The 27721-nt window shown below is 41.3% G+C and overlaps 1 protein-coding gene and 1 long non-coding RNA gene across 5 annotated transcripts in view; one reads left to right on the plus strand and one right to left on the minus strand.

Moving 5' to 3' along the window:
• Positions 1-8: 8 nt before the first annotated feature.
• LOC309529003 lies at positions 9-27411 on the plus strand. The gene is made up of 2 exons (XR_014218022.1): positions 9-140; positions 27010-27411. It is a non-coding gene; the product is annotated as an uncharacterized lncRNA (long non-coding RNA).
• Positions 9363-27721, minus strand: part of PRDM1 (PR/SET domain 1) — an 86616-nt gene continuing 68257 nt past the window's right edge. For all 4 annotated transcript variants that reach the window (XM_082216635.1, XM_082216636.1, XM_082216637.1 and 1 more), the window contains 5 exons: positions 21002-21121; positions 17097-17346; positions 13535-14580; positions 12768-12896; positions 9363-12530 (listed from right to left, as the gene is read on the minus strand). In XM_082216635.1, coding sequence (XP_082072761.1) covers positions 11955-12530; positions 12768-12896; positions 13535-14580; positions 17097-17346; positions 21002-21121 — 2121 coding nt within the window. In that variant the 3' untranslated portion in view covers positions 9363-11954. The remainder of the gene's footprint in view (positions 12531-12767; positions 12897-13534; positions 14581-17096; positions 17347-21001; positions 21122-27721) is intronic.

Here is a 27721-nt window from a genome sequence, read left to right on the forward strand (position 1 = left end):
TTTGGGATTGACTCTATCCTGACTGCTGGACTTTGGAATTGGCTTGACCCCGAAGTGTGTTTCCTGACTGTTGGACTTTGCTTGTGCGGATTGACCCTTGGACTTTGAACATTGGGGTTGGCATACTGACTTGCTGCCAGGTAGGCCAGGGGTTCTGGATATAATTGCACCCCAAGAAAAGATAAAGACAACCCTAAAACAATAACTTTGCACCTCAAACCCCAATTGACTTACCTTCTTAACAGCAACCAATATATGTGTAAAGTTTAAATTCCATTGTTACCAAATTGTGCGTTGGAAGAGAAAGAGGTGAGCCCATTCAATTAGTCAGGAGAGACATAATGGAGGAAACCAGGAAGCATGTTAAACAAAACAAAACACCAGGGCCTACTAAATACTGGCAAGGTCACCATGGTAGGAGTAATTTGTGTTTGTGTGGGTGTACAGGGAATCAACTGACAGTTAATGCAGTAACACTCACTGTGTGTCACTGCAATAACACCTGGAGCAGAAGTGAACACAACACCTATCTGTTTAAGAGCTCCACTCTGTTTATATTATCCTCTCCCTCACACATAGAAGTGAAGTGAGCAAGTGAGGCTGGGAGAAGAAAACAAATGGTGCTAAATGGGTGCAATCTCCATGTGTAATATTTCTAATCCTGAGTCCTACTTCAGGGTCAAACTTACAAGATAAACTAATGGAAGATAAATGACTGGAGTTGTTGCACCACTTGTATTAATACATCAGTTTGTAAAAGGCCAGGAAACAAAGAATTGAAGTGAGTGGGAAAAGGCAACTCTGAAGCCACCTACTTGAGATCACTTCACTTGGATTAGATGGCTCTTAGACCACTTTAACTGCCATGCCTACCTCAGAAAGTGAGCTTGTTCAAGAGTGGGGAAAAGGGTTAGCTTCCCTCACACTTTCAATACAAGCTTATGAATGAAGTTAAGAGATTCTGAGCATAGAACTAGGGTTGATAGTTATTGCTCTTCAAATGTGAGAGAACAAAATGTGTGGTCATCTTCTGTTTGCCTCACCAATCACACACTTGGTTTGAAGGTAACAAAATGCTGAGGGTAGGTAGAGAGGAAGTTTTATCGAGCCAGTCTGACACACAATTATTCTGCCTTTGAGAATGTGCAATTAATGGTTGTTGTTACCATTGCCGTTACCATTGCCATACATTTTTTTGTTATTGTTCAGTTTTTCTTTTTATTTGGGATTTTTACACACATTATTCCTAAAAGCTCAGGGTACATAACATTCACAGATGCATCATCAACATACTTTCCCAGCATTCAAGTAAAAGCATATTGCATTGCATTGTGCTGGCTTCTTTGAAAGTTAGTTCCAAAGCTGATGAGTGGCAACTAGGATGTTGCTTTTGCTGTTCAGGGTGTATGACTGGAGAGGAAGTTTCTAATTGTCAAAGGAACTGCTTGCTAGAATTGTCAGCAAGAGCTCCTTTAAAATACCGCCTCTCCAATTTTGCAGGAATGTGAGATTTCTGTTCTATCTGTGTGTGTTTTTGTGAAGTGGAAGGATTGCAAAGCAACAGAAAAGTAATCCAAGTTCATAGGCGCAGAATGCAGAATGAACATGTGAATAAATTAGCATAGGTGTCTGCATTTGGAAATCATCAAGAGTGGCAAATATATGTAGGAATAAAAAATTATGCTCCAATTTCGTTATATCATGTCAGGCAAAACCGAGTAATGCAAAAAGAAGCTTCCCTTTCATCATCCTCTCAAAGAACAGTGCTATGATCTCTGGTTTGGGAAGAAAATGTAACTTTTATTTCTTTGAGTGGTTCAAGATCTGAAGCAGGAACAAAGATGAGTGTCCAGTCCAATACCCATTTGTTCCTAAGTTACATGAAGTGATAGGCCACTTGGTTTTCAGCACATTTTTGAAGATTCCAGCCCTCTAATGGCGTGGAGTATTTCTGGCAACAGATGAGAGATAATAAGTTTCTCTGGGATGAGTTGTAGGACCAGCTGTAGTTTTGATGTGAAGATAATGCATTTTGGAGAAGTGATGGAGGGGTGGAGGAATGGAGGGAGGACAGTGTCTGTTTCAGCCTGGAGCCCATATGTAGAACTAAAAAAGATGAAAATACCCAGTTCACTGCCTGAGAGTCAAAATCTTCTTCAATATTCACTTCAATCAGCATTGAAAAGTTTGCTTAAGATCCCCAAGAAGTCTAGCAGCAGTTGTCCTGTACGGAAGAAGTCCAGGGCTCCCTCCAGATTGGTGTTTTCTTGCAGGTATCTTCTGCAACATGTTCTTGACACAATACTGGTACATTGCTGGTGGATTCCCTCTGCTTTAGTTTCTTCTGTGATGCTTTCCCAGTGATGCTACGTTATTGCTATCTGGAGGGACTAAAGCCCAAGAAGACAAAACTAAACCCTGGCCTAAACTAAACACTTAAGTTTAAAAAGCTACAGGATTTCAGCAGCAAGTTATGGGAGATGCACTGATTGAATCTGGAGCAATCTGATTGAGTCAAAACCTTTGCAGGTTGAAACAGACAATACTTACATGCTCCTATTTCTCTCCCTATCCCAGTCATGGAGAACCTCTGACCATCCAGATGTTGTTGAACTCCAACTCCCTACCCATTGGCCACACTGGCTAGGACTGATGGGAACTGGAACTCAAGAAACATCTCAAGTGCCACCAGTTCCCATAAACAGAACTGGGATAAAATGAACCTACTGGTGGTTTCCTGAACTGGAAGAATGTGAAGAAGAGTAACCAGATAAAGAAATCATGAATCATAGTGTAGGGACCTCAGTTTGAAAGAGAAGCAGATGATGGAAATTATTATTATTAGATGAAGGTCTGCCAGGCTTGCATGTTGAGCACACTGCTTTATGGAAGTGAGTTGTGGGCACTTACACCCGCCAGGAGCAACACCTCAATGCCTTTCTTATACATTGCCTCAGGAAGATTTTGGGCATCACCTGGCAAGACAGCAAGCAAAGATTTGCTTTTCTGAGCCCACATTCCCAGCACGTTTGCACTTTTGTCTTAGCAATGTCTATGCTGGCTTGGCCATGTACACAGAATGGATGATGGCAAACTTCCCAAGAAATCTCAATGGGGAGCTGGTTTCAGGCACTAGGCCCGTTGGCAGACCAAATCTACCCTACAAAGATGTCTACAAACTTCTGGCAACATTAACCCTTGCAGGCGAATACAGTGCTTGGGGACAGACAGATTGTGTATCTACAGCAGTTACCAGAGAAGGAATGACCACTGGGAGGAGTGCAGAGAGAAGAAATGCCATGATGCACCTGTAGCAGCAACCAGATACCTGCATCTTCCCCAGCAGCAGGCACTGTAACTCTCCAACAGTTTGAGTTTACCTCTGAAGGCACACTTTTCAATTGTCTCCTGAGACAGACAGACAGATGCCAGCGGCAATCACCACAACTACTACTAATGTCTTAAGGCCCAGTGCACAGGGCAGCATTCCTATTTTTGCCCACTGAAAAATACACTGAGTTTTGGTGATAACAAGGCTTACTAGGATGTTTCCTTACTCATCATTGGTTGTTACCAATGTTAAGAGAAAAGGTAGAATATTGCTGGAAGTTTGGCAGAGCACTAAAAAGGCACTTTGGTTCCATATTACAATTCACCTTCCAAGGCAGCTTCTGGCAAACTGACTGACTTTATTGACTCACTTAATTTTATTGTAGAAAGGCACTTTAGGTTTTGCTGGGCGGATCTGTGATGAAGTCATGCTGTCAATATTCTGTGGTGATAAGTCAAGCACAGATTGTCCTCAGGGTTTCTGAAGGCAAATCAAAATGAAACTTGCCAGTAGGGGAGAGCAAAGATACTTCACACCCACAGAGACGACATGCACTCATTTTTGTAAAGGGAGGTTAGAACACGAGCCTCGCACTCCAGCTCAAAGGTCCTGCAAAAGCAATTCTCCATATGACTCGACTCAAAGAGTGTTTTAAAACCTCATGACCACATAGCATTTTAACTGCTTGTTCATAAGCCCAGTTTTCACTTTTTTTAATAATAAAAAATGTACCCTTCCACCTTTCAAATTTGCTGACAGTTTGAGAAAACAAATTTCTTCTAACTGGGCCAAATAAGACTGCTCAGATGGGCCTTGAATAATGTGTGTGTGTGTGTGTGTGTGTGTGTGTGTGTGACTGGTGGTGATGGGGAAGCTGATTAAAAATGAGGCAAATTCTGTCAGTTATTTATATCTAGAGGAGCACCGAGGCTTCATGAGGCTGCCTGGCTTCATTTTGCATTGACCATTTGATAGGCAAGAGTGCACAAAGAGGATAAACAATGAGCAAACCCTCAATGAAGCAACTGTGGTACTCTTTACCTCAGTAGAAAAGAGAGTTCTCATTTCAGTTTTCTCAGGAGCTGCACTGAAAGATACTCTATAACTGCCTTCCTGAACCTGGTGTTCTCTAAATGTTTTGGCCATGCTCGTTGGAGCTGATGTAGTCCAAAAAATCTAGAGGGTGCCTGTTAAGAAACCCGAGGGTGGCTAATATGGATGACTCCTCCTGCTACAAATTTGCTGCTGGTCTGGTAGCCTTGCTAATACTGTTGGTTTTCTCCAGTTAAGTTTGACCAGTTAAAGAGACCCATTGAAATTAATGGTTCTTAAGTTAGTCATTGTCAGGGGTTCAGGGACAGAGGCACAGGTGAGGGGGGAGACTGAGAGCGATGGGGAAGAAACCCAGGACAGTGAGGAAGAGGATGACAATGACTTGAGGTCTTCCATGAGTCTCTCAAGTGAATCGGAGGATTCCCAGAAGGGGGCGCCCCTGGTCAAGCCTAGGGGGGTCACAGGGGGGACTTGCCAGGAGCAGGGAAGCAGCAGGGAAACCCCGAGTGGGAGTGGGAGATCGGGGTCGGCTTCCCAGGAGGAACGGAGTGAGAAGGGTGGAGTTCCCAGTGTGACACACGGAGCAGAGCAGGAAGGAGACAGGGGAAGGAGATCGGGGCAGGACGTCCTGCCGGAAGGGGTGGAGAGTAGTACAGGGAGTAGTGTAACTGTCAAAAGGAAGGTCAGGGGTAGCGAACGCGCGCCAAGTTCAAATGTGGAGGCGCACGGAAATGCAGAGAGCCCAGAGGAGGAGCCTGGCCCCAAAGCACGAAGGAGGGGGGAGCAGGCATCTGAGGGATCCGCGTCAGGGGAAAGCAGGAGGGAAGGAACCCAGGGGGGCAGAAAGACCCTGCGGAAAAGAAAGGACAGGAAGAGGTGGTCTAGCACAAGCCTCTTAAACTGGTGTAGCGGCGGGACCGAGTCAGAGGGGACTTCAAACGTCTAGGCTAAGAGACGCGGGGCTGCGCGCCTCGGTTGTGGAACCAATAATGAACTGCAATAAACATCCTTGTATATAAGAAGAGCTTGGCGTTGGTCTTTTGTGAGCTGAGACCTGAGGCAGCCCTTGACAGTCATGTTCATTCATTTCCATGGCTCTGCTAAGTACAGCCAGCACTGGAGACAACCCTGTGTTCCCAACCTGCCCTCAAATGCCTATTGTGCATGTCTTTTTCACACAAAACTACTACTATCCCACTTGTGTATAAAACTCCTTTAGTAGGGGCTGGCATGGTGGTCCTCTTTGTTCTAGCAAGATTGTGGGTTCCTTTTCCTCCCTAGGCAGGAATGATGTGTAGCTTATTTCCAGCAAAAGGAGGCTTGAGGACACCATGTATGCTCAACAGCCTCCCATCTTACAGCACCCAGATCTTCGGTATATAAACTCCTTTCCAAAAAAGAATAACTGGCAAAGCACAAGTGAGCATCTATAAAACCAGTAAGCATCTTTATTACAGCACTGTGATAAAGAATCTTCCATGAGAGTTGTAGAAACCTACAGCAGGGTTAAGAGGCAATTGATAATGCCAGGGCTTAATTTTATCAGCAGTGTTTATTACTTATACTGGGTGTTTCCTTCCAAGTCCAATCAGTCTATTAATTGCTTTCTTTTAATCTTAGGAAGGGCAGTGGATTTTGTTCTCAGAGGGAACTGGCTTCAGTTTTGACAGAACAGCAAAAGCAGCAGCTGCTGGCCCATTGCAGCCTGATGAGATTGCTGGCTCTAATACACTTTGCCTTTTGACTGTAATGTGTTTTATGAAACATCTTCTAAAGCTTACAAGTGACCCCAGGACATAACTCTCCAGCACTAATGTCTCTCTTTGCCAAGTAATGAAGTATGATTTATGGTGGTAATGGTTAATCTCAGGTGTGTGTGTGTGTGTATGTGTACCTGTGTATGTGTGTGTGTTGTTTTTTATATAAAAAAACCTGTAGAATATAGGAGTATAACATGCACCATTTGGCACATTTATGACAAAGGTGTTCTGGTTTTCTTAACTCCACAGTTTTGTGTTGGCAGTTTTTCAAATTCCTGAGACAGATGTTTAAATGAATTTAAGAGGACAGAGGAATACTTTTAAAACATCATACGGAGTTGAGTGTCTCAATATGAAAAGGAACATTATTCCTCTACCAGTTTAGATAGGAAAGGATGCCACATGGCCCATCCTGTTTTAGATCTGCTGTTAGCTGATAGAAATAGCAAATGTGGAATTAGCTTTGTGGGAAAAGTCCCGTTTATTATGCAGTTGAGACTGGTGCAGAGGGAAGGAAGTAAGAATGCTTCGTGGCTCTCTGAGACTTAGCTTGTATTCACATCTAATTTCTTAAAAATATATCAGGACTTGTCTGGCATGCAGAATATGGGGCTATTGCTGTCCAGGTAGAAAACAAACTGCAATACAGCGACACAGCGGCTTTAGGTATCTAATGTAACAACTTCCAAATGTTCCCCTCTCAAAGGAAAATATACAATTTTGGAGAAGCTTGCCATGCTGAAAGCCCATTGGAGTCTATAGTACTTAAGCACAATGCATAACCAAGAGCAGAGTTGCGTGGCGAGTTCCCGCCCCCCACCAAAAATAAAGACACCAGACACCATAATTTAAGGTTAAATGGGCGAATTACTCCACAACTTTATTGAATTCAGGAATGAGAGGCATTGGCTTAGGCATTGGTCCTATTGACTATCCGGCTCCAGCCCATTTGCTGGAGACGCGGGAAGGGTTAACACCATAGAGGGGGAGTCTCCTGCTGAGGCACGTCAACTAGGAGCTCCCCAGGGTCACCGCTTCGGACAGGGCCACGCCCCCCGGAGTCCTTTATTGGACCACCCTTCGTTCACTGGGGGGAGGTGATGGCATTCCTCCCCCCCATCCTCTTAACCCCTTCTTACCAATGCCTAACCGCCAATGCCGAGGAGTTGTGACAAGTTGCTATGAGGTAGGCGAAAAACCAAATGGCTGTAAATTGCCAATTGGGAAATATTCCTACCATGCCCCTTGCAGCGACAGACCGAAGTCCATAGCAAAGTCAGAATCCTACCTAAAGGGAGGGAGGGTGGGAAAACGTGGGGGCTAGCCGGCAAAAGAGGGCGAGCCCCAGCCGCGCCGGCCCTAAATAGGGCAGGCCACGTCCCCCCAGCCACCCGATTGGCTGGCTGGGTGGACGACGCGGCTGGGATTCCCCTGCTCTTGCGGGGGCTGAAACCAGCCCCCGCTCACGTGGAGTGGGCGTGAAGCCTGCAACCCCACCTCCTGGGCAGGCCGGAAGTGGCTTTATCAGAAGACCGGTTTGTCAACATGCAAAATGCTTTAGAAAAGCAAAGCCCATAAAGGGTGAGGGTGGGTGGCAGGGAACCCAAATACAGCCTAACAAGAGCAGAGCATGTTCAATGCCCCCCCCCCAAATCTTTTGTGCGGCAGGGGAGAATGGAAAAGCAGTGAGAGAACATGGAATTGTATATCCTCACAAAGGAAATAGCTTGCTGGCTGAAAGTCTGAGTGGAAGTGCATTCCACAGTGCAAGGTTTTGTTGTGGCTCTCCCTTGTATATACTAACAGCAAACTCAAGTCCTCTTTATGATGGCAATGAAGCCAAAATGGGGCTACTGGGGGGAGGGGAAGGTGGCATCAGCATGCACAGGGGAACCCAAGGTTTGCAGAAATTGAAAAATGAAAACATCATTTAAGTTAAAAACCTAAAGAAGCAACTTGATGCCCCAAAACAGCCCGATGAGGACTGACCATGCTCAAGCAGTCAAACTGAGTGCCTGTTTTGGGGCAGAGTGGTGGAAGCCTCAAGGTAGGAAGAATGGAATGGAGTGTCCTGGAAAAGGGCCCTGCTATGTGCCCTCTTTGTGTGTGATTGAAATGTGTCTTTGAACAGACCCTCCTCCAATCTGGGGAATTGTGGCTGATAGCCAGCCCTCAGGTCTGCGGCTGCTGTTGCTGAATGCCAGGTTAGCTCTGAGTAACACCTCCATGATATGATTACGGATGAGGCGGCCCATCTGGCCTGTGCCACCGAGACCTGGGTGAGTAAGCAGGGTGGAATTGGTCTCACCTGGGTACTCAGAACTTTGTCAGACTTGAAGGTTGGGGAGGGAGAGTTGCTGTGGTCTATAGAAATTTTCTTTTCTCTCTTCAGGCTTTCTGTCCAGTTGTGTGGGGGCTGATGGATCCAGTAGGCTTCCAGATGGCTCTGGGGGATTTTCCAGTTGATATGACTGTCAAAGCCCTGGTCGATCTCTGGAACATCCAAATGGCTCACGTCATTGACATGAGTGTCTGAACACCCTCACCCACTTCATGGAGCCTATTCAGGATTGCAATACCTCAAGGACCACCTCACTCCCTATAAACCAACATGGTTCTCATCTGAGGCCCTTCTTTGGGTGCTTCTGTCCAGAGGCCCAGAAGGGGGCAACACCAGAACAGGCCTTTCCTGCAGTGGCTCCATTTGTTGAATGCTTTCCTCAGGGAGGCCCGCCTAGTGCCTTCATTACATATCTTTAGGCGCCAGGCAAAAACATTTCTCTGTAACCAGGCCTTTAGCTGGTTAACATTCTATGACCTTTTAAATGTGTTTGTGGGAGCAGGGTTTTGGGTTTCTTTTTGTTTTGTGATGCATTTTGTGTTCTCATTTTGTATTTTTATGTTGTGAACCACACAGTGATCTTCAGATGAAGGGAGGTATACAAAATCAATAAATAATAAAATAAAAACTATAACAATGCCTTATGTTTGCCTGGACAGAGCTATGTGGGGAAACCTCTTAAGTTTTGCTACAGGGCTTTGCACACTTTTGTCTGTGGTCTCATCTACCCAGTGGCATGTGGCTTCAGGAAGTTCCCCCACAAGGTAATGTGACCATCCGGCTGAGAAACGTTCTTCACCTGTCATATACCTTATGTTACTGAGAAGTGGAAATGAAACACCACAAGTTATCTAAGAAATGGAGCTGACTCATTGGGTAAAGCAATGAACATTTTATATTTAATTTACATTTTGACATTTTTGCACATAAATAACAATGTAAACCAGTACGTAAACATAAGATAGTTTGTTCTAGCAAAGTAAAAAGCCTGTTAACTTTGGTCAGAGCCTGTTCTTTAAAAAAAACAACACTGATTGTTGCTACATTCACATGTAAAGGTCCTAAACTGAGAGGAGAAGATTGGACATAAAGGAAGCAAATTTTAAAGCTGATGCATATAAATCTTTGTAAAATTTTGTATCAAATACAGGAAAGCACTACAGGCAATTAATAAAAGCAACAGTGTGTCCAGTCATAGTAGTGGTACTTTGGTTTATCCTACAGTTAAATCCTACATTTATGAAACATTGCTACATTTAAATATGTTTGCCTCACAATTTACGGGAGCAGAAATGTAATGAACAGTAGCCCTTCCTTCAAAAAAGCTATATTTAAAGTTTTCCTTGAGCTACTTTTAGACCAGAGATATGTTTGGTATCTTAAATAAGAAGGCATTAGATTGATATCATTTCTGAAACAGTCTAACTCTTTAAGACTATGTTGAGATAGGAATGTATATACACACAGTAGAACAGGGTGTAACAAAGCTGTTATTTCCCCCCTCCGTTACGTACATGTGATCACGCGATCACCTTTTAAGAAGCAGAGGAAACAATGGCAGACTTCACTCGACATTTTAAACAGCTCTTCCTACCCTTTACCAATCTGTATTATCTCAATCAATCTATTTATTGATCCAGTCAACAGACTGCACAATAAAAACAAATTACCATTCTGTATTATATTTATACCATACATAGGTGAGCGAGATTTTGTTCCCCCCCCAGCAATGATTTCTTAATGTGTCCCCCCCCCCCACAGACAAGTGTCTTCCGCAAGAATATGAGAGGGATAGAAGACTCAGTCACATAATCTTCACAGAATTCTGTGGGAATTTTATAATATGTGGACAAATTGTTTGTGAGTAATGGTTTGGAGGATTAAGACTCAGGATTAAATTACTGATTTCCTTAGCACAGTAGCATGGGCTGGAGGCTGTTAAGTCATACCTTTGGAAGGTGAAGCAAGCTATGCAAGTAAGATTTCATTATAAGGTTTGTCTCACAAACTTAAGTGGTATAAAATATACGCATGCACACACATACATGGTATATTGGCATAAATATCTATAAATATACATGTATTCTTTGCTACACCTTGTATGCCGACATGGTATCTTTGGGCTTAGCAAAACAAAAAAGATTTACAAAAAAGAAAAGAATGTGCCTTCTATCTTCTCCTCTGCACATTTTGGTTTGTTCTCTAAAGTAGCAAAGCATTAGATAAAACAACATCTTCTGCACCACTGGACACACTCAATGAGGTAACTGTTGTTCAGCAACTTTGCAATGCCCTTTTTATCTTTAATTAAATTAACCACAAAACGTACTAATACAAATACTGAGCTAAATCTTGAGTCATATAGGGAAAGGGTGGGGAACCAATAAAGTATGCCAAGAAAGGACTTTGTTAGCAACTTCTACCCAAGGAAAGTAGACAGTGGGAATGGGGTTGGGGGAGATCTGGCACATCTTTCCCGGGGAGCCTAGGAATCAGATTCCCCCCTAGTACTTCACTGGCAAAAATCTCAGCAATACTCTCCTTTCAGACAGCATCTTTGGGATATTATTCCTTGCATATGTATACAAACAGTTTGTGAGAAGAAAAAAATAAGTAATTTTGTAATACTATTGCTCTCAATGTCAAGGTATGCAACATGTTTGTTTAGAAGACCTATTTGATGCATTATTTCTGGCAGATGATTTTACTTTCCTATTCATCTTAGACACTGAGGTACTGTAGACAGAAAATCACTGCATCACTCTTTTCTATCACTATACCAGTATGATGTTTTCCTCTTGGCTGCTGCATACATTTTGGGGCAATTTCACACTTCTACCCACTTTGTTCAGTTATACAGCACTGTTCTAACTGGAGGAAACTCTAGTATTTACCTTTGGCAAAACAAAAACCTAATTTCTAAATCAGGAATGTAACATTCCCCCCTTTGCTTCCCCATCAATCTTAGGTTGCTGGTTTTTAATTTGCTAAACAGATGCACAGGAAGAAATTATACAAAGAATGGCCACAAGACAATATATATATATATATATGAACACTTATATTCAACCTTATAATGAAACTTCCTATCATTGTGAATATTGTCTATCTATTGCTTTGTTAATGGTAAATTGCATAATAAATTATTACTGGAAAATGATTATGGATAAAAGATTGTCTTTTTTGGAAGTAGCAGAGGTAATACACAGTCCTTGCCTCTTTTCATGCCCTGAGAATACAACTTTGGAGTTCCTTCTTTCAAATGGAGTAAGATAAACTACTGTAAGCCAAGATTGCTTTGCAGCATTGACACTATATACAAGCAATTGCTACAGGCACCCTGACTTGCCAAGTCATAAATTAAAAAACAACAACACAAACCACTTTGCCATACATACGAATGCACATGTAGGTATGCACATGTGTACACACATTCACTTCTTTCTCACACACGCACACCCCACAGCATTTAAGGGTCCATTGGTTCAACTGCTTCTTGCTTGACCTTTATAGGTACCCGAGGTAGTGGATGACCTTGAGGCAACTTCACAACTGACATATCTGATGATTCATAAAGGTTACATCCTGAGGAAACCAGCCCATTTCCCAGGTTCCTCTGCAGCGATGCTTTAAGAGTAGCTCCTTCCATCTCTCGTTTAAGCACAGCAAGTATTTCTTTTTCTACTATAGTTGCCATGTCAATGTTGTCCTCAACATCGTCCAGCCTGTCTGCACTGTCACTAATGTCAAATTTCTCAATCTCTTCATTGATCCGGTTGAGGTCCTCTGTCGAAAGGGTGGGTTCAGGGACAACAGGGCAGTTGCCTTTCAGGTGGACCTTGAGGCTGCAAAGGTGGATATAGCTCTTGTGGCAATGGATACACTTGTGCGGGCGCTCTCTGGTGTGGAGCCGTTTGTGCAGTTTCAAGTGCACAAACTGGGTAAATTTAGCAGTGCAAAGCTTGCACTGGTAAGGCTTCTCTCCAGAATGTAGCCGCAGGTGAGTCTTCAGGTTGCTCGTGCTGCTGAATCGCTTGTGGCAGACCTGATCAGGGAGGAGAGAATGAGAACCTTAGAAGAAAGGTGGTAGTTTGCTCTTTGAAAATGCATAAGTAATTCTGAAAAAGTGTCATCCAGTCTTTTTACTTTTTCATTTATCTCCATTTAGAAAACCACAACTGACAGCAACAAACAGTTGTGTGTTCCAGTTGTGTGCTCAAGTCTGCCTCAATGTTATTTTGCACCCAAGTCATGATCTCATTATACACTAATTGTGACATACCTGACATTCATGGGGCTTTTCTCCTGTGTGTACCAGATAGTGCTTTTGGAGGTGAGCCAGCTGAGTGAATCCTTTATTGCAAGTAGTACATTTGAATGGTCTTTCTCCGCTGTGTACTCGAAGGTGAACCTTTTAAGAAACAGAACATTTATTATACTTTCGTAATAGCTTCCAAGATAGTGTGTTAAATATCCTAATCTACTTATTGAGTATCTAAAATACCAGGCACTGTTGCTTTTATTATTTTTGCACAAAGTTGCACCATATACAGTTAACTTAGATAGGCTTTAAAAAAGGCTCCCTAAAAAGTAAGTTTTTTAAAAAATGCAGCAGTGGAACTGTTCTCCAAGTTTCTAGGACCATTTTGCACTTATTGATGATCCAATGAAGAACACAAATTAAATCTGGCTATTCCATGGATGCTCTCACTTAGCAGTTATCAGAACAAAAGCCCCACAAGGAATGAGAATGAAAAGCTTATGTCCACTACATGCTAAAATCAACTTGCTCAATTGTTGCAGGGAGTTATCATTTGAAAATGTCAAAAGGTAATTAAACCTCAAAGGCTCAATATCAAAAGGTAATTAAACCTCAAACCACAATATCAAGATACTATACTAAAACCAACATAGGTGATTAAAGCCTAGAACAAACAGGTGCTTAAGAAAGACTTTCCAGAGAGACAGTAACCAGATTGGTTTGGGGTTTTGTTTGTTTGTTTGTTTATCCATGAGGTCTAGAAATGATATTTTCCTTCAAAGGCCTACCTTCAAATTAGAGAGCTGACCAAAGGTTTTCGAGCAGACATTGCATTCATACTTTATTTTCCCATTCTGTTTCTTCAGTGGGTATGGGAGGGTTTTGTAACCAGTCATGTTTCGCTTGCTCTTGATAAGATTCATGGCTTCTTCACTGCTGGTGGCAGCCAACACTGCTGAGGTAGGTTTAGGTTGCATTATGTGTTCTGAAGTGGCTGCTGTGCCCGCTGTGGGCGATCCACTAGTTGGGCTACATGGCTTGTCTTTCATACTGGCAGCTGCCCCTGTGATAGAGAAGGCACTGTTATGTGCAGGGATGAGGAAGTCCCTTGGATGGTCAGGTTGCAGCAGCTGTCGGCTTCCATCAGATGGCAAGGAACTTGGAAGTCCTGGAGGGGAGTTCAGCATATGATTGGGGATGCTTCCTCCACTGAGTAGGCTGCTGTAGAAAGGATACATCCTTGGAAAGAGGTTGAAATTGTTGATGCTCATGCCATATGGTGGTAACAAAAATTTGTGGTAGGGAAAGGCTTGTGGGAGATGGCTTGAAGGTGCATACCCAGAATATGCCCCTAATCCTTCTGAGTTATAGAGTCCATTCAAGTAAGGATAAGGTTCTCTGTGCTCTTGAGTCATAGAAGCTAGGGGTGAGACTGTAACTGGGCTGCTGTGAGGGCTTGAGCTTTTCAAACTTTGGTCTGGACTACTTCTTGCTGAGGGGCTTGGTGTGGTAGAAGACTGGATAGGTGAGTGGGCAATGTAACTTGGCCTCTCAATCCTATAAGCCTTCAGGTAATCTTCAGGGATGGGCGGTCGGATTGGGTAGACAATACGAGGATAGAAAGGCTTTTCAGGACTACAATTTTTTCTCAAGCCCTCCAAGTCTTTTTCTTGAGTATGTGGATAAATGTGGCTATAAAATAATTCCTTTCCTTTGGGATTACTGGAATCAGTTTTCAGGATTTCCTTCACACTGTGCTCTCTTCTGGGAACAGTTTTTAGGTAAAGTTCATCTTTGTCATTAGCTGGCTGCTTTGGATTAACATGGCTTTGTGCTGAAATATAAAAACAAGGCAATGAATTTTTAAGGCCAATAAAGACAATTTACAGACATTGGTCATTAGCCTCTGCCTTAAAACACACATATAAATAGTCATTCCTAGGTATTTGCATTGGTGGAAGGACTAGCACAGCATTATACTCAACAGAAATAAACTCAGTAGCTACTTATTAAATCCTGGGTGATTATCATGATCCAGTCAGTTCATTTCTGCTACATTTGTTCTAGTCTCACCTTTCTTGTATATTATTGGATTAAACTGATTACAGAAAACATAGTAGCACCTGATGCATACTTTGTAGATAACAAGGCAGCTTACTATATACCTTTCCAAGGCAAAAGGATTTGGCTGTTCCAGCTCCTTCGACTGCTTCTAACGAAAACAAACAAGTTTCAACACTCGTCACTTTAAAAGGTGACTGAGTGCCTTGTAATCATGCATGAATAACAGAACTATGGATGAGACACACAAGAGGTGCTACTAAAAGCAAAAAAAGACTATTGTAGCTCCTTAAAGACTTTGTTGATTTAGCTAATAATTTTGTAAATTTATTGTGGCATGAACTTCTGTGGACTCATACCCACTTCCTCTGATGCAGGAAATGAAATCTTACTAGGCAGGTATACATAAAAGAGAAAATTGTAAGGTGGGAACTGAATGGTAATAAGATGCAAAAATTACAATTAGTGATAATCAGAGCTTAAACAAATATTAAGTAGGCACACCTTTTACAGTAGCAGATTGGTGATAATTGCTTCAACATTGCTAACTGCATTAAAACTTGTAGTGAGCCAAAATACCATTCTCAAGAAACAGTCATGATTAAGTTACCAATGACAAATATACTGTCACTGGTAAACTAATTAACACATGTAGTGTGATATATAACCCCAAAAGTGATAGCATTGAACTTCATGATTCATTTGTTACTGTGAGTCTTACTCTTGTCCAAAATCTAACATTTTGAATTAGGCTTCATACCTAGTAATCCACACAACAACCCTGTGGGTCAGTAAGTGACTGGCCCAAGTTCACCCAATGAACTTCAAGACTGTGTGGGGATTTGGTCTCCCCTGATCTCTCATGCCCTAGTCTAATACTCTAACCACTACACAACCCTTGGTATAGAGTTTGCTAGTTCCACATTTTCCTAGAGGCATTTGGGGGGGGGGAGTTATCTTCCTATTTTTTATTATTTTTTTGCTTTTAATCAGCTAGCTCTTCATTAAGCCAGCAACTTAGAAAAAAAATTCAGAGGAACAGATGAAAAGTGATGTGTGTATGCGCACATGCATAGCAGAATAATGGAGTGATAGATGTGGAGCTATTAGACAGACAGTCTGCCATGCTCCTATCAGCCTTCTAGCAAAGTCTTGTCAGAAAGGCAAGAAGTTAAAATTGTCATTTGTGGTGGTACACACACACACACACACACACACACACACACACACCAAGGTAAATATCAGAGAGAAACACAACACTCCTAGATAAGTTACAGGAACCAGAGCACGTTTCTGCTGGTTCACATACTGGTCCAGTATGTTCACGCTACATGCAGTGAAGTACTGAAGTGAGTCTTTTGTGGTCCCTTCACAATATGCTTTATGTTCAGTGTCATTTGTGCAAAAATCCCTATTAAGCCTATATCCTCGCCTACAAAAAGCACCTGCTTCCCCCACTTCACATTCATAAACTAAATTTAAGCCATGGTTTCTACGAGTTTTCACTCTATGCCCAAAAAATGCTGTTCCTTGTCTTAATACATACAGATCAACTGTAAGGTTAGCATATCTTCATCACAAGTTACACCCAATCTGAGGAGCATTTTTACCAGTATAGCCACTTAGTGCTCAGTGAAACAACATAAATGGCAAATGTACAGTGAATCATTTTCTGCCCAGATCTAGTTTAAAGAACCTTTCTTTTGTGGCCCTCCTAATAGTTGCCTGAGAGATTTAATTCTAATTCTTTCCCCTGAGACCTTGAAAAATAGCTGTGGGCGTGCAGAGTAATTTCTTGAGTAAATGCTGCTGAACATTTTGAGTAGAGGATTTTAATAATGCTGATTCACATTTTTGTTCTAAATAAGGCATCTGTTTTGTGAGATGAATGAGAACCTAGAAGTTCTGAGGTACAAGAATTTCCAGACAAGCTAAGAATGGAGATGATGTTTATCGTTACATCATTCATGACCCATTTAGAAACAAATTACATTCACAACAAATTCTGCTGAAGTGTTTGGCCATGATCTAGAACCACCATGAGTGTGCTGGGTGACCTACTCTAGTTACCAGGAGGGTGTCATCCCTGTGGTCATGATCCAGGTAGAGGCCCCCAATTTGCAGCCTTCAATTTGCAGCGGGGTGAAAGCTACTATCTTCTCGTGTCAAGGCCCTAAATTATAGCAAACTTCATGGTAAATTTTGTGTGTAAGTATAATGCATATTTTAGACACACACCCCATTGGCAAAAGACATTATTTGCATGCAAGTCTGCTGTAATCTACTTACTTATATTCATCACCAGGTCTCCAGTGGAAGGATAGTGTAACCTTTCCGCAAAGTCCCGGCAATACCACACAAGCAATTCCTGGCCAGGTGGTATGGGTTTGATAGTATAAAAGTAGACATCCATTCCATTCTGACAAGCAGCCAGGTTCTGCTCCTGAACAGAATGTGCTGGGTTTACATAACGCATCCAATTACTCTTTTCCTCATTAAATCCATCAATGAAGTGGAGAAGTTCACCACCAGAATATATCTGCAGAGAATGGAAGATAGAAATGTAAGGTATAAATGGAAAAGAACCCTTTTTTTAAAAAAAAGGCAACGAAATATACTAGTGGATGGTAAGTACCCTTTAGAGACTGTAGGAGATGATCCAAATGGAATATGCTTTGTAACTTTTTTCTGATGCCATGTGTATTTTGATGCTTAGCATTCAAATGAAAGCATACTACTTAAAAGTTCAGTATTCAGTGCCTCTGCTTTAAGACTCTTGGACTGCTGGTCAACAAGTGGGTGGTATTATTGAATTAAGGTCTGACTGTGTGCTTGCAATAATGTGGTGAGTCACTTTTGTAAAGACTGATTAGCATGGTTATGTCACAACCAATTCCTTGCCCTTGTCTTCCCGCCCCCCCCATGGCCTCTTTACTTGCTGTTTCCTACCACCACCACCCAAAGCTTTAAGCTACGCAAATATCAACCACCCCAAAGTCCTAAAATGACACTTGAGCATACTTGGAATGTAGCCCTTTTGTTAAAGGACTGGTGGGGTAAAGTGAACTGTATTTTGTATAACTAACTGGAGATCTGGAAGGGGGCCAGATTGTGACAGTAAGAGAAATACTTTTCTCTCTCAGCTAGTATGTTTGAGAAAATATAACTCTACAGCATGTGACGGAAGAACAAATAATGTACTGATTCAATATATCCTTGTTTTCCAGTGTGCATCTGAGAATATGAAAGTGAATATAGAAAACTCCTGACAAAGCTGTACCTGTAGACTGTAGTGTAGCCTTGCTTTCAGTTTACCACTGAAACTATGGCACAGTTAACTATAGTTAACTGGTAACTATAAGGTTGTGAGGTTTCTTAAAAAAAAGTTTCACAAGTCATCATGTTCAAATAGGAAATATTTGTTTTTTCCCTCTTTCCTGCCTTGTTCCAAAGGGCTCTGGGCCAGTGACAATATGCATCCCTGTTTCGTTTTACTTAAAAATAAAATCCCCATGAAGTTAGTGCCATAGATTAGTGTAATGGCTGGGATAGAATTTCAGTTTGGCTTTCCCATGTCCGAATGCAATGTTGCACCATTTCCCTGTGCTTTTTGACATGCACGTTCAATTTCTTCTGAATGCTGTTTGATGTAAGAATCGACTGAGAAGTCATTAAAAAAAAAAGCAGCAACAAAAGCTGGCCTTTTAACACAGGCAGTAAACACCAGAATCACTTTCTTACTTCCTGTCATTTGAGGCTGAGGAAATACATGTGGCTTCATCAAAGAAGCTTGAGAGATTTTGCGGTGTTTTTGTTATGAGAAAGATGGAACAAAGCCTGAAGAATTATGCACTCAAGAGGAGTTTGTTAGCTCCGATTTGCAAGCTTCCAGGAACTGAGTTCCATTGATGTACACTTCTATTACAGATAGAAACTACTTTCCGAAGTTAGACCAAGTGACTTCCAGTCATCTTTCCAGAGCTAGTAGAATTTACTGTATTGCTTTCTTCAAAACACACACATCTCACTGCTGTAAGATCAAATCGCCTCATAAAACTTTATTTTGCCACCTCACCAGATTTCCGTGTATCGTGTGGAAGATTAAAAATGTGCTGAGTCATACTGTAGCAATTACAAGAAATGACATCACCCTGGAGTTTGCACAGCATATTCATGCCTTCTCTTTTTAGTGGGTATATTTTGAATGGAACATTTATGCTTACATACAACAGATGTTCCTGTTCCTGCCAGCCAAATCAGGATGTCTTTTATATGACATGTGGGAAATTATCTTCCACAATTTCCTTTGCATGTGCAAGGCTGTTTTCAGGCCCTTAGGAAAGAACCTTTTCTACTTGGAGAGTGTGTGAAGCAAAAGAATAAACAAAAGTAAATACCAAGACTTTTCAGAAGGCACATAACACAAGCATGATGTTAGCTTCCTCAATGAAAGTCTGGAATAACATCCTGTTGCATAGTCAGAATCCTCTTGTAAGATTTGTTTAATTACTTAAATGTGCTAATGACTAGTCTGAAAGCATGCATGCTTCTAGGGTGAGGCCAAGATATTTTCCTGCCTGAGATGAAGGAAAAAATGGCACCCTACTCCATTCCATGTACTGATGCATGGCATACAAAAGTCTACCCTTCAACACCTCACCACTGCTCTCTGCCCCTTAGCAATTGCTGCCTTACTCTGTCTAATGGTAGGGCCAGCCCTGAACCTTTCTTTAGTTCTCCCGATGTGAGTACTGAAAAGACTTGATGACAGATGCCAACTGGCATCTCGCAGAGCAGGAGATTCCTTAAAGTGTGTTTTATTGAAAAAATACTAATGGTTAAGGAGAACAGAGAATCAAGTCACACTTGTTTCTATTGAATCATTAAGATGTAACAAAGGAAAACATGGAAACAATGTTTAAACGGCCACCTTTCAGAATGACATGTGATGTTGGAATGATCTGATACGTGGCAAACACTCAGATGCAGCAGGACAGTTTCCTGCTACCGCCACACAAAGGTTTAAGCTATGCAACTATCCCCCACCCTGAATCCTAAATTAAAACTTATTTGTACTTGGAATGCAGCCCTTTTGTTGAAGGATTGGGTTGGGTAAAGTGGATTGCAGTTGGTATACTTTAGTAAGCCTCTAGCATGGAAGAAACCTGACAGCTTTGACATTAGACACTCGTGTCTTCGGAAATTTTCTTCCTGCAGCCTTTAAAAAAAAGAATGATGTGTGTTGTTGTTGTTGTTTTTAAGCTAAATTCTTTTTATAATATTTATTGCGCTAAGAAGTGACATCTTGCCTAAGGCATTACAGAGGCACATATCTGTTATTTTAGCCCAGGGATGGGGAATGTCTGGCTTTCTGGATGTGTTTCCATTCTAACTCCCATCAGTCCTGGCATGGCCAGTGGTCATGGATGGTGGGAGTTGTAGTCCAACAACTTCTGAATTTTTAACCTTACAACAATCCTGTGAGGTAAGTTAGATGAAGACAGGTGTAGCCTACATTATGTCTCCAGATATTGTTGGACTACAGCTCCCATCATTGGTCATGCTGGCTGCAGCTCTTGGAAGATGGGAGTCCACCCTGGATTAAGAGACAGGGCCTTGCTCAAAACTCTCTGGTCAGTGAGTGTCCAAGCCCAGTACTCCAGCCAGGAGGTGCTATTTCCCTTTATCCACAACTATTAAATAAGGGCATCTTGAGACAACAGGCTTGGCAGCATTTTAGGAAGTGGCCCGACTAACTTGTGCAATGGAAAACAAATAGCTTATTACAATAGTTCAGTACTTCAAAAAGTAATTCATCACAGAGTACAAGATTGAGAAATATTACTAATTAGTCTGAGAAGCATCCTAGGGTAAGGTTCATAGTGAAATTAAGGGTTAGATGATTTAAAAAAAAACTGCCACTGTATAGGATTGTGAATCAGCAGGCTTTAAAAAAATCTGATCTAACAATGATGTATTGTAGGACAAATAAAAAAGATGCTTTCTATCATTCTCAGTTCACTCAGTTGTATTTCACTCAGTGTATGTTCACTCAGTTCACCTGTATTTCTGTTAACATACTGCCACCTCAACCATCACAACCTAAGCAGGTGTCAACACTGAAGTGTGGTTTCTTTTCAGTGGTGCTTATTTAACGAACTATTTACGCATAACCATTAGTTTTTCCTACTTACCCGCCAAAAGTATTTTCTGTTTGCATCCTTAGGAACTGTGCCATTGGTATAGATTTCACCAACCAGGGGTCCAAAGCGTGTTCCTTTAGGGATAATGTCTTTGCTTATAACTCCAATAACCTGAAAGGAAAAGAGCACATGTCAAACCATTTAAATAAGTTTATGCGTTCACACAGGAAAAACAGTTTGATACAAAAGTTATTACATTGTTATTACAGGGAAGCAGTCAATGTAAAGGCAAGGGATCCCCCACCCTCCTTTGTCTCTAGAGTGGCATTTATCTCAGCACTTGGTGATGTTGCAAAACTATAATCTTTTGGAAATAACACATACCAAAAAGCATTGCAAAGCTGAGTAGAATTTGTTTATCTGTTTCTGTGATCACCTGACAGTATGACTGGCTCACTCTCAAAGATCTTATAGGTGAACGAACTATAAAAGTGGCCTTAGGAGATTAGAGAGAGAGAAAGCTGAGAAACACTAGTGACCAATGGTCTAACTGCCTGATTTTTGCATGGAAGAAATGAACTCAGAACTTGAATGTGACATTGAGATGCAATTATCACATGCTATAATACCCATTAAAAAGTGAAATTTCTGTGGAGAAATAGAGACCAGTAAAGCCTGCAGACATGACATTTGAAATCTACCTTGCTAGTTACATATTTATGTTTATAATCCTGGAATTCTGATGACACCCAGCCCTGTTTCTCTGTTAATTTAAGTCAGGTGTCACAGTGCAGGTCCTGAACCAGTTCTTGGATGCGTTGGTGGGCGGGATGAGGGCCAATAAAAGCTGGAGTGGAATCCTAACAAGATGGAGGCTCTGCAGGTGAGTGGTTCATGGATTCAGGATCTGGGCCTGGCTAGAGTTGCACATCCCTGAAGCAGATGTTTTATAGCTTGGGGTGCTGCTTGATCTTTGTCACTGGAGGCTCAGGTGACTGGTCCAGAGTGCTGGTTACCACTTTTGGCTCGTGTACCAGCTATGCTTTTTCCTGGACAGAGTCACCCATGCACTAATAGTAGCCTCTGGATTGAATTATTGCAATGTGCTCTATATGAAACTGCCCTTACAGTTGGTATGGGATCAGCAGCTAGTGCAAAATGTGGCAGCTAGGATACTTAGTGCAATGTGTGCCCCCAAGGCACACATTGCATCTGTGCTAAAAGGCACTGGCTGCCAATTCACTACTGAATCAAATGTAAGGTTTTGTCACTGACTTGTACGGCCCTGAAATGTTCAGGACCAGGATCTCTGACAGAGTGCCTCCTTCCTTTCAGTCTGTTCACAGAGATCGTAGGAGGATGCCCTTCCAATTTCACTGTGCCCATTGGAAATGCATCTGGTGGTGACCTGAGAACAGTGGCGTATCGTGGGTTGTCAGCACCCGGGGCAAGGCAAGTAATTTGCGCCCCATAACCCGTGGATTTGCGCCCCCTAACCCTAACCCCCAGATGTTGCGCCCGGTGCGGCCGGACCCCCTGCACCCCCCACACTACACCACTGCCTGAGAAAGCGTTTCTCTGTAGTGCCCCCCATGCTGTGGAATAACCTCTCCTTAGAGATATGGTGGGCATCTGCAATGGTGGTATTCTACCAGTTCCTGAAGATGTATCTATTTGTGAGGTCGTTTCAGAGAAGCGATTTCTTATAACAGCTCTATTAGAATATCAGTAGTATTTCTGTTTTAATGTCTGTCTGTTTTGTTGCTTTTATCTTGTAAACTCCTTGTTGTTTTACAGTGAAAGGCAGTATATAAATGTTGAAATAAATAAATGTGCTCTACCCAGTGAGCATAAATAAATCTTACACCAAATGTGTCTTAAATCTAAATAGTATAGTCACTGATCACCTTTGTATGTAGATCTTTAACTTTCTTGATGTGGATATGATCAAGGAAAAACAGAGTCACTATGGGAAGTGTAAAATATACTAGCACTTCAGCTTCCTCCTTACCAGTAATTAAACCATGCACCCCAAAACAGGAATAAGGTCATTCTTTATCAGAAAGGCATGCCTGTCAGTATCTCCTTTACAATACAGTGCTTAAGTAAAGGAGCTTTCCTCTCATTCTTTTCACCTCCACTAAGCCTGCTAAATTTTAATTTGCTCTCTATATTGTATATACCTACAGAGTCAGTAAACTAGGAAACATGAATAAGGACTTCAAAATACTGGTGTCTGCAGCTTGAATGGAAAGTGGGGGATGAATATAAGACATTTGTTCCACAGACTTAGTAAACATTCATGTTAAAGCTAATGAGTCATGTTCTTCTCACATTACTAACCAGTTTCATTATGTCTGCCAAAATAATGAAAGGACAAAATTGCATTATGGATCCACTGTACTTAACTTGAAAATAGGCATATTAACTACAACGTAACATCCCAGTATGGCCTCTCCCTTTACTCAAGTCTACTGTAATAGAAGTACTGTACTTAAATTACAGTGGGCAATTATTAGTGAATGTAATATATTCAATATTTTGCAAAATTAACTAGCTTTTGAGCCACAGTAACTATCTACTGTTTTTATACTGGAAGACCAGAGGCAACTCTCTTGCTTTATTTTATTTTTATTTATGGAAAGGATTATTGCTTCATGGGCAGGCAGCAAAGGTTTAACTTTCTGCATCCTTCCCATGCCTATCCTCCACTTGGTCTTTGAAGAACTTATTCAGAAACGAACACATCTCTTAAGTATTCAGATATGTTATACTAAACGTTTTCAGATAAAGGACATCTAGCTGCTTGAGTCTATAATTAGCATTATTCAACTGATCATACTGTTGCCTGCCTGCCTGCTTTGCCAATTCTTTGTGCTGACACACACACCCCACTAAATACTTCACAGTCTACCAGTTAAACTCTTGAGGTCCTGTCTCTACTACAGAAACATAATTTTACTGGTATGGCTTCTCAAAGAATTATGGGAATTGTAGTTGCACAATGCCTGAGACTTCTCTGATAGAAGTCCCTGCCCTTCCTGCAAAACTATAATTGCTAGCATTCTCTGTTAAAGCAGTTTATGTCGGCAGAGTAGAAATACCCTTAACAGAACAGAACAAGAACAAACATTGAAATGTAGGATTCTGCCTGCCATGACTCTGACTGGAGAGTTTGTAGCTATTGTTTCATGTATGTTTTCAAAGTCTGGTTGTTTTTTTTTAAGTCAAACCAGTTGTGCATCTGCACTGAAAACAGAATGAACAGGGACTTTCAAAAACAAGTAGAAACATGCCTAATGACTGTGTTTATTTTTGTCATTCCCGTGCATTTTTCATAGAGAGGTGAAAAAGGCAGGTGTTCTTCTTGCTTTCCCCATCTTTCTTGATTTACATTCTGTTAAACTTTCAAGAAAAGTTCACAGCCAGCATATGACGTCTACTTGCAGTTTGAACGTAAGATAGGTCTTTGCTCTTAATGCAGTTAATACACACACACACACATACACTCTGATATCTTTTAAGTTTAATTCAAAGCATACTGAGGTTTTCAGAACGTCTAGGAATCAGTATTACTTGGAACTTGTCAAATAGAAACAGTTTGGGGATTTTTGTACAGTCATACAAAGCATGCATGCCCTAACAGTATTTTATACTTTGCACTATGCCCTTTGGAAACATGACTGTGTGATATCCTATTCCCATAGTGTGTGCATATGGAGGAGGGAATTGGCAGCAAATAGGTGAGTTAAGCCAATTGGTGGCAAGGGAAATGAGGACAGAGTAGAATGTTTGCATCTTGCTCAGAACCCTTGCCAATTTGGACCATACTGCCTGGAGGGTGCAAACTCTAAACAGAAACAAAATATACAACCTTCCCAGATTTTTTTCCTTTTAAAAAATCCCATCCTATAAAAACTTCTCAGGTGGTAGATTATTGCTTGAAGAAGAAAAGGGAGAATGAGAGAGAGAGAGAAAGCTGTGTCACTTTTTGCAATTCACTTCAAGGGCAGTAACCAACAGGTGCCCTTTACAGTTGCATGGCATTCCAGAAGGCAAGGCAATACCATCAGATGTGCTTTCTGAGAGGGAAGAGCAATACAAAGGTATCCAGGGCTGGGAAAGTGTGCATCAGAAAGATGCATGAAAAACGTCTTGTCTGCAAAGGCCTATTTTACTAGCTTCTGTGATACCTTGTTACTTCAATATTTACTGTCAACAGCACGTACCTCTTTCACAATATGCAGAATATTGTCATAGGTCATTAACCAGTAATTAAGCAGATGTTTTAACAAATACATTTTAGAACAGCTTTATCTAAATTGTGGTTTCTAGGGATTTAACAACAGGGAAAAGCTTATAGTACTAAAACAGGAGATTCTGAATGTTACAGTACTTCTGTATACACCCAAGATTCTGCCCAAACTGGGGGAAAGACTTTGGCTGGGGTTCACAAGAAAGTTCATATCACGATGAATTGGCCTATTTCATGACCATATTATTGTTATTAGTCATCACAGAGGCCTTAGCTTGTACACAAACACCAGAAAAATACTCCCATTACAAACCAAAAGACAGAAATGGAAGTTAATTAGGCCTTATTGGCTACTCCAGGCATAAACTGACATTTCACACTTGTCCACAAGGTGTCATTAGGCACACCTGTTTTATAAATGACACTGTACAAACTTAGAACATCAAATATATGACAGACCCTGTAAAAACTATATAGGTGCTCTTATGAATGTTAAAAACCCCTCTTTAGCATTTGTTTTCTTCCAGATTCTCATGTCAATCATAATGGCATATTTTTTAAAGTTCACTACATTGTTACAGTTTAACATTACCTACAATGATAACAGTTAAGGACATTTTCTTTCCCCCCCTCTAAAGCAAGGGTGAAGAATTAGTCGTCCTCCAGATCCTACTGGACAACAAGTCCCATCATCCTTAACTATTGGCTAGGGCTGAACATTTAGAGGTTTCCTTATCCTTGCTCTAAAAATACAACCACAACATCAACACCTGGAAACATGCGTACCTCTCCCAATGAAATATTTTTACACTTAAATACTACCCAATTATTCCCTCAGTGCTTAGGAATTACATACCTGAAGTATATAAAGCCAGAGTTCCATAGCACTAAAAGGTGGAGTTAACGTGTCCCCCTGCCTAGTGAGTTTAACATGGTATGTGGCATAATGACACTAACGTCATCCTGTGACAGTCAGCTGAAAGCCAACTACGAAGAGGCAGGCAGCTGTTTCTTTACTATCAGAAAGCAACAGGATCTCAAATATTCCAGTTCATCCTGGTTTGTAAGAAGATCCCCACTCTGCTTTTACTAGTGCTTCAGGTGTACAAGCTACAGAATTACTTCTTTACTCAAGTGGTGTTTAAAAGGCCCTTTAAAAAGATGACACATTTTCTGAACTCAGGAAGAAAACAACTGTTGGAACTGACCAGGGTCCTAATGAATTATTGCTGGAGCTACTGTATGCCTTCTATAAACACTTCAGTGTGCAGTTGAAAAGATTCAGTTCTCTCGTTCTTCATCTGTCCTGACAGAAGCCACTTCCAAAGATACTTTATGGGCATCCCTGACCTTTCAGCTATTTCACTACATTTGTCTCTGTCACTAGCCTGTGCCATAGAGCACAACCTGACATGATGGGAGCCTCTGGACAAGAAATGGTACCCCATAGTTTTCTCTCCAATTCTTTTTTTTTTAATTTTTAAGGAGAAAGAAATGGGAATATGTCTCCTGAAGAGTTCTTTCTTTCTTAAAAATAGCTTTTGAAATAACTGCCATCAAGAGCAGTATGCATGTAGTTAAACACACATGCTATTACTATTTCAGTGGGCCCTAACATAATACCGAATCAAACAATACTTAACCAAACAAGTAGGAACTGGATTGACAGCCAGGTGTCGAGAAAGAATGATTTAATTTTAACTCCCTGTTAATTTAACTTCCACTTCCCCAGTATTACCATGATGACTTGTTCACTTAGCATGTTGTTTTGAACAATGAAAACTTTCGTTCTTTTGTTTTTCAGCTACGGTGACTGAAAGAATGATGCAGCTGAAAAGAGGGCCTACATCCTATAATTTATTCTTTTTAGAAGGGTGGAGCGAGAGGAAATGTTTTCTTATTGTTTCCTTTTCACAAATACACATAGCAACAGCATTAGCAGCTATCCTTTTATACATAAAGAAGGCACGTAAGTGATGGATGTCTAGCTCATGGATCAGCATACTATGTTATATAAAGGTTTAAATACTGAGTTTCTTCAAGCCACCTTGATAAATTTTATGTTTATAAAAATCTAACACTGCTTCTCAGCCTAGCCTAATTCATGGGGTTGTTGTGGGGATTAAATGATGAGTGGGAGAACAATGAGCACCAAGGTAAGATGTAAATGCCATGTAATAAATAAAATGTGTTTTATGTGGGCTAACCTTTGAAGACCGCTCATAAAGTGCAGTTAGTACAAAATACGGCAGCTAGGATATACTGGGGCAATGTGTGTGGAACACATCTCACTACTCTTAAAATAGCTGCAGTGGTTTCTGGGCCCAATTCAAGGTGCTGGCTTTGACTCTTAAAGCCTTAAATAGTGGGACCTAATATAACTCAAAGGAATGCTTTCTCCCACATGATACTATCCAGGTATTAACGTCCTCACTGGAAGCTACTCTGTAGGTTCTTCATGATGACCCCTCAATAGAGCTTTCTCTGTCATAGCAGCCTTGGCTTAGAATGTTCTC

Source organism: Podarcis vaucheri (genome assembly GCF_965113315.1).
Source record: "Podarcis vaucheri genome assembly, chromosome: 3".
Lineage (NCBI taxonomy): Eukaryota > Metazoa > Chordata > Lepidosauria > Squamata > Lacertidae > Podarcis > Podarcis vaucheri.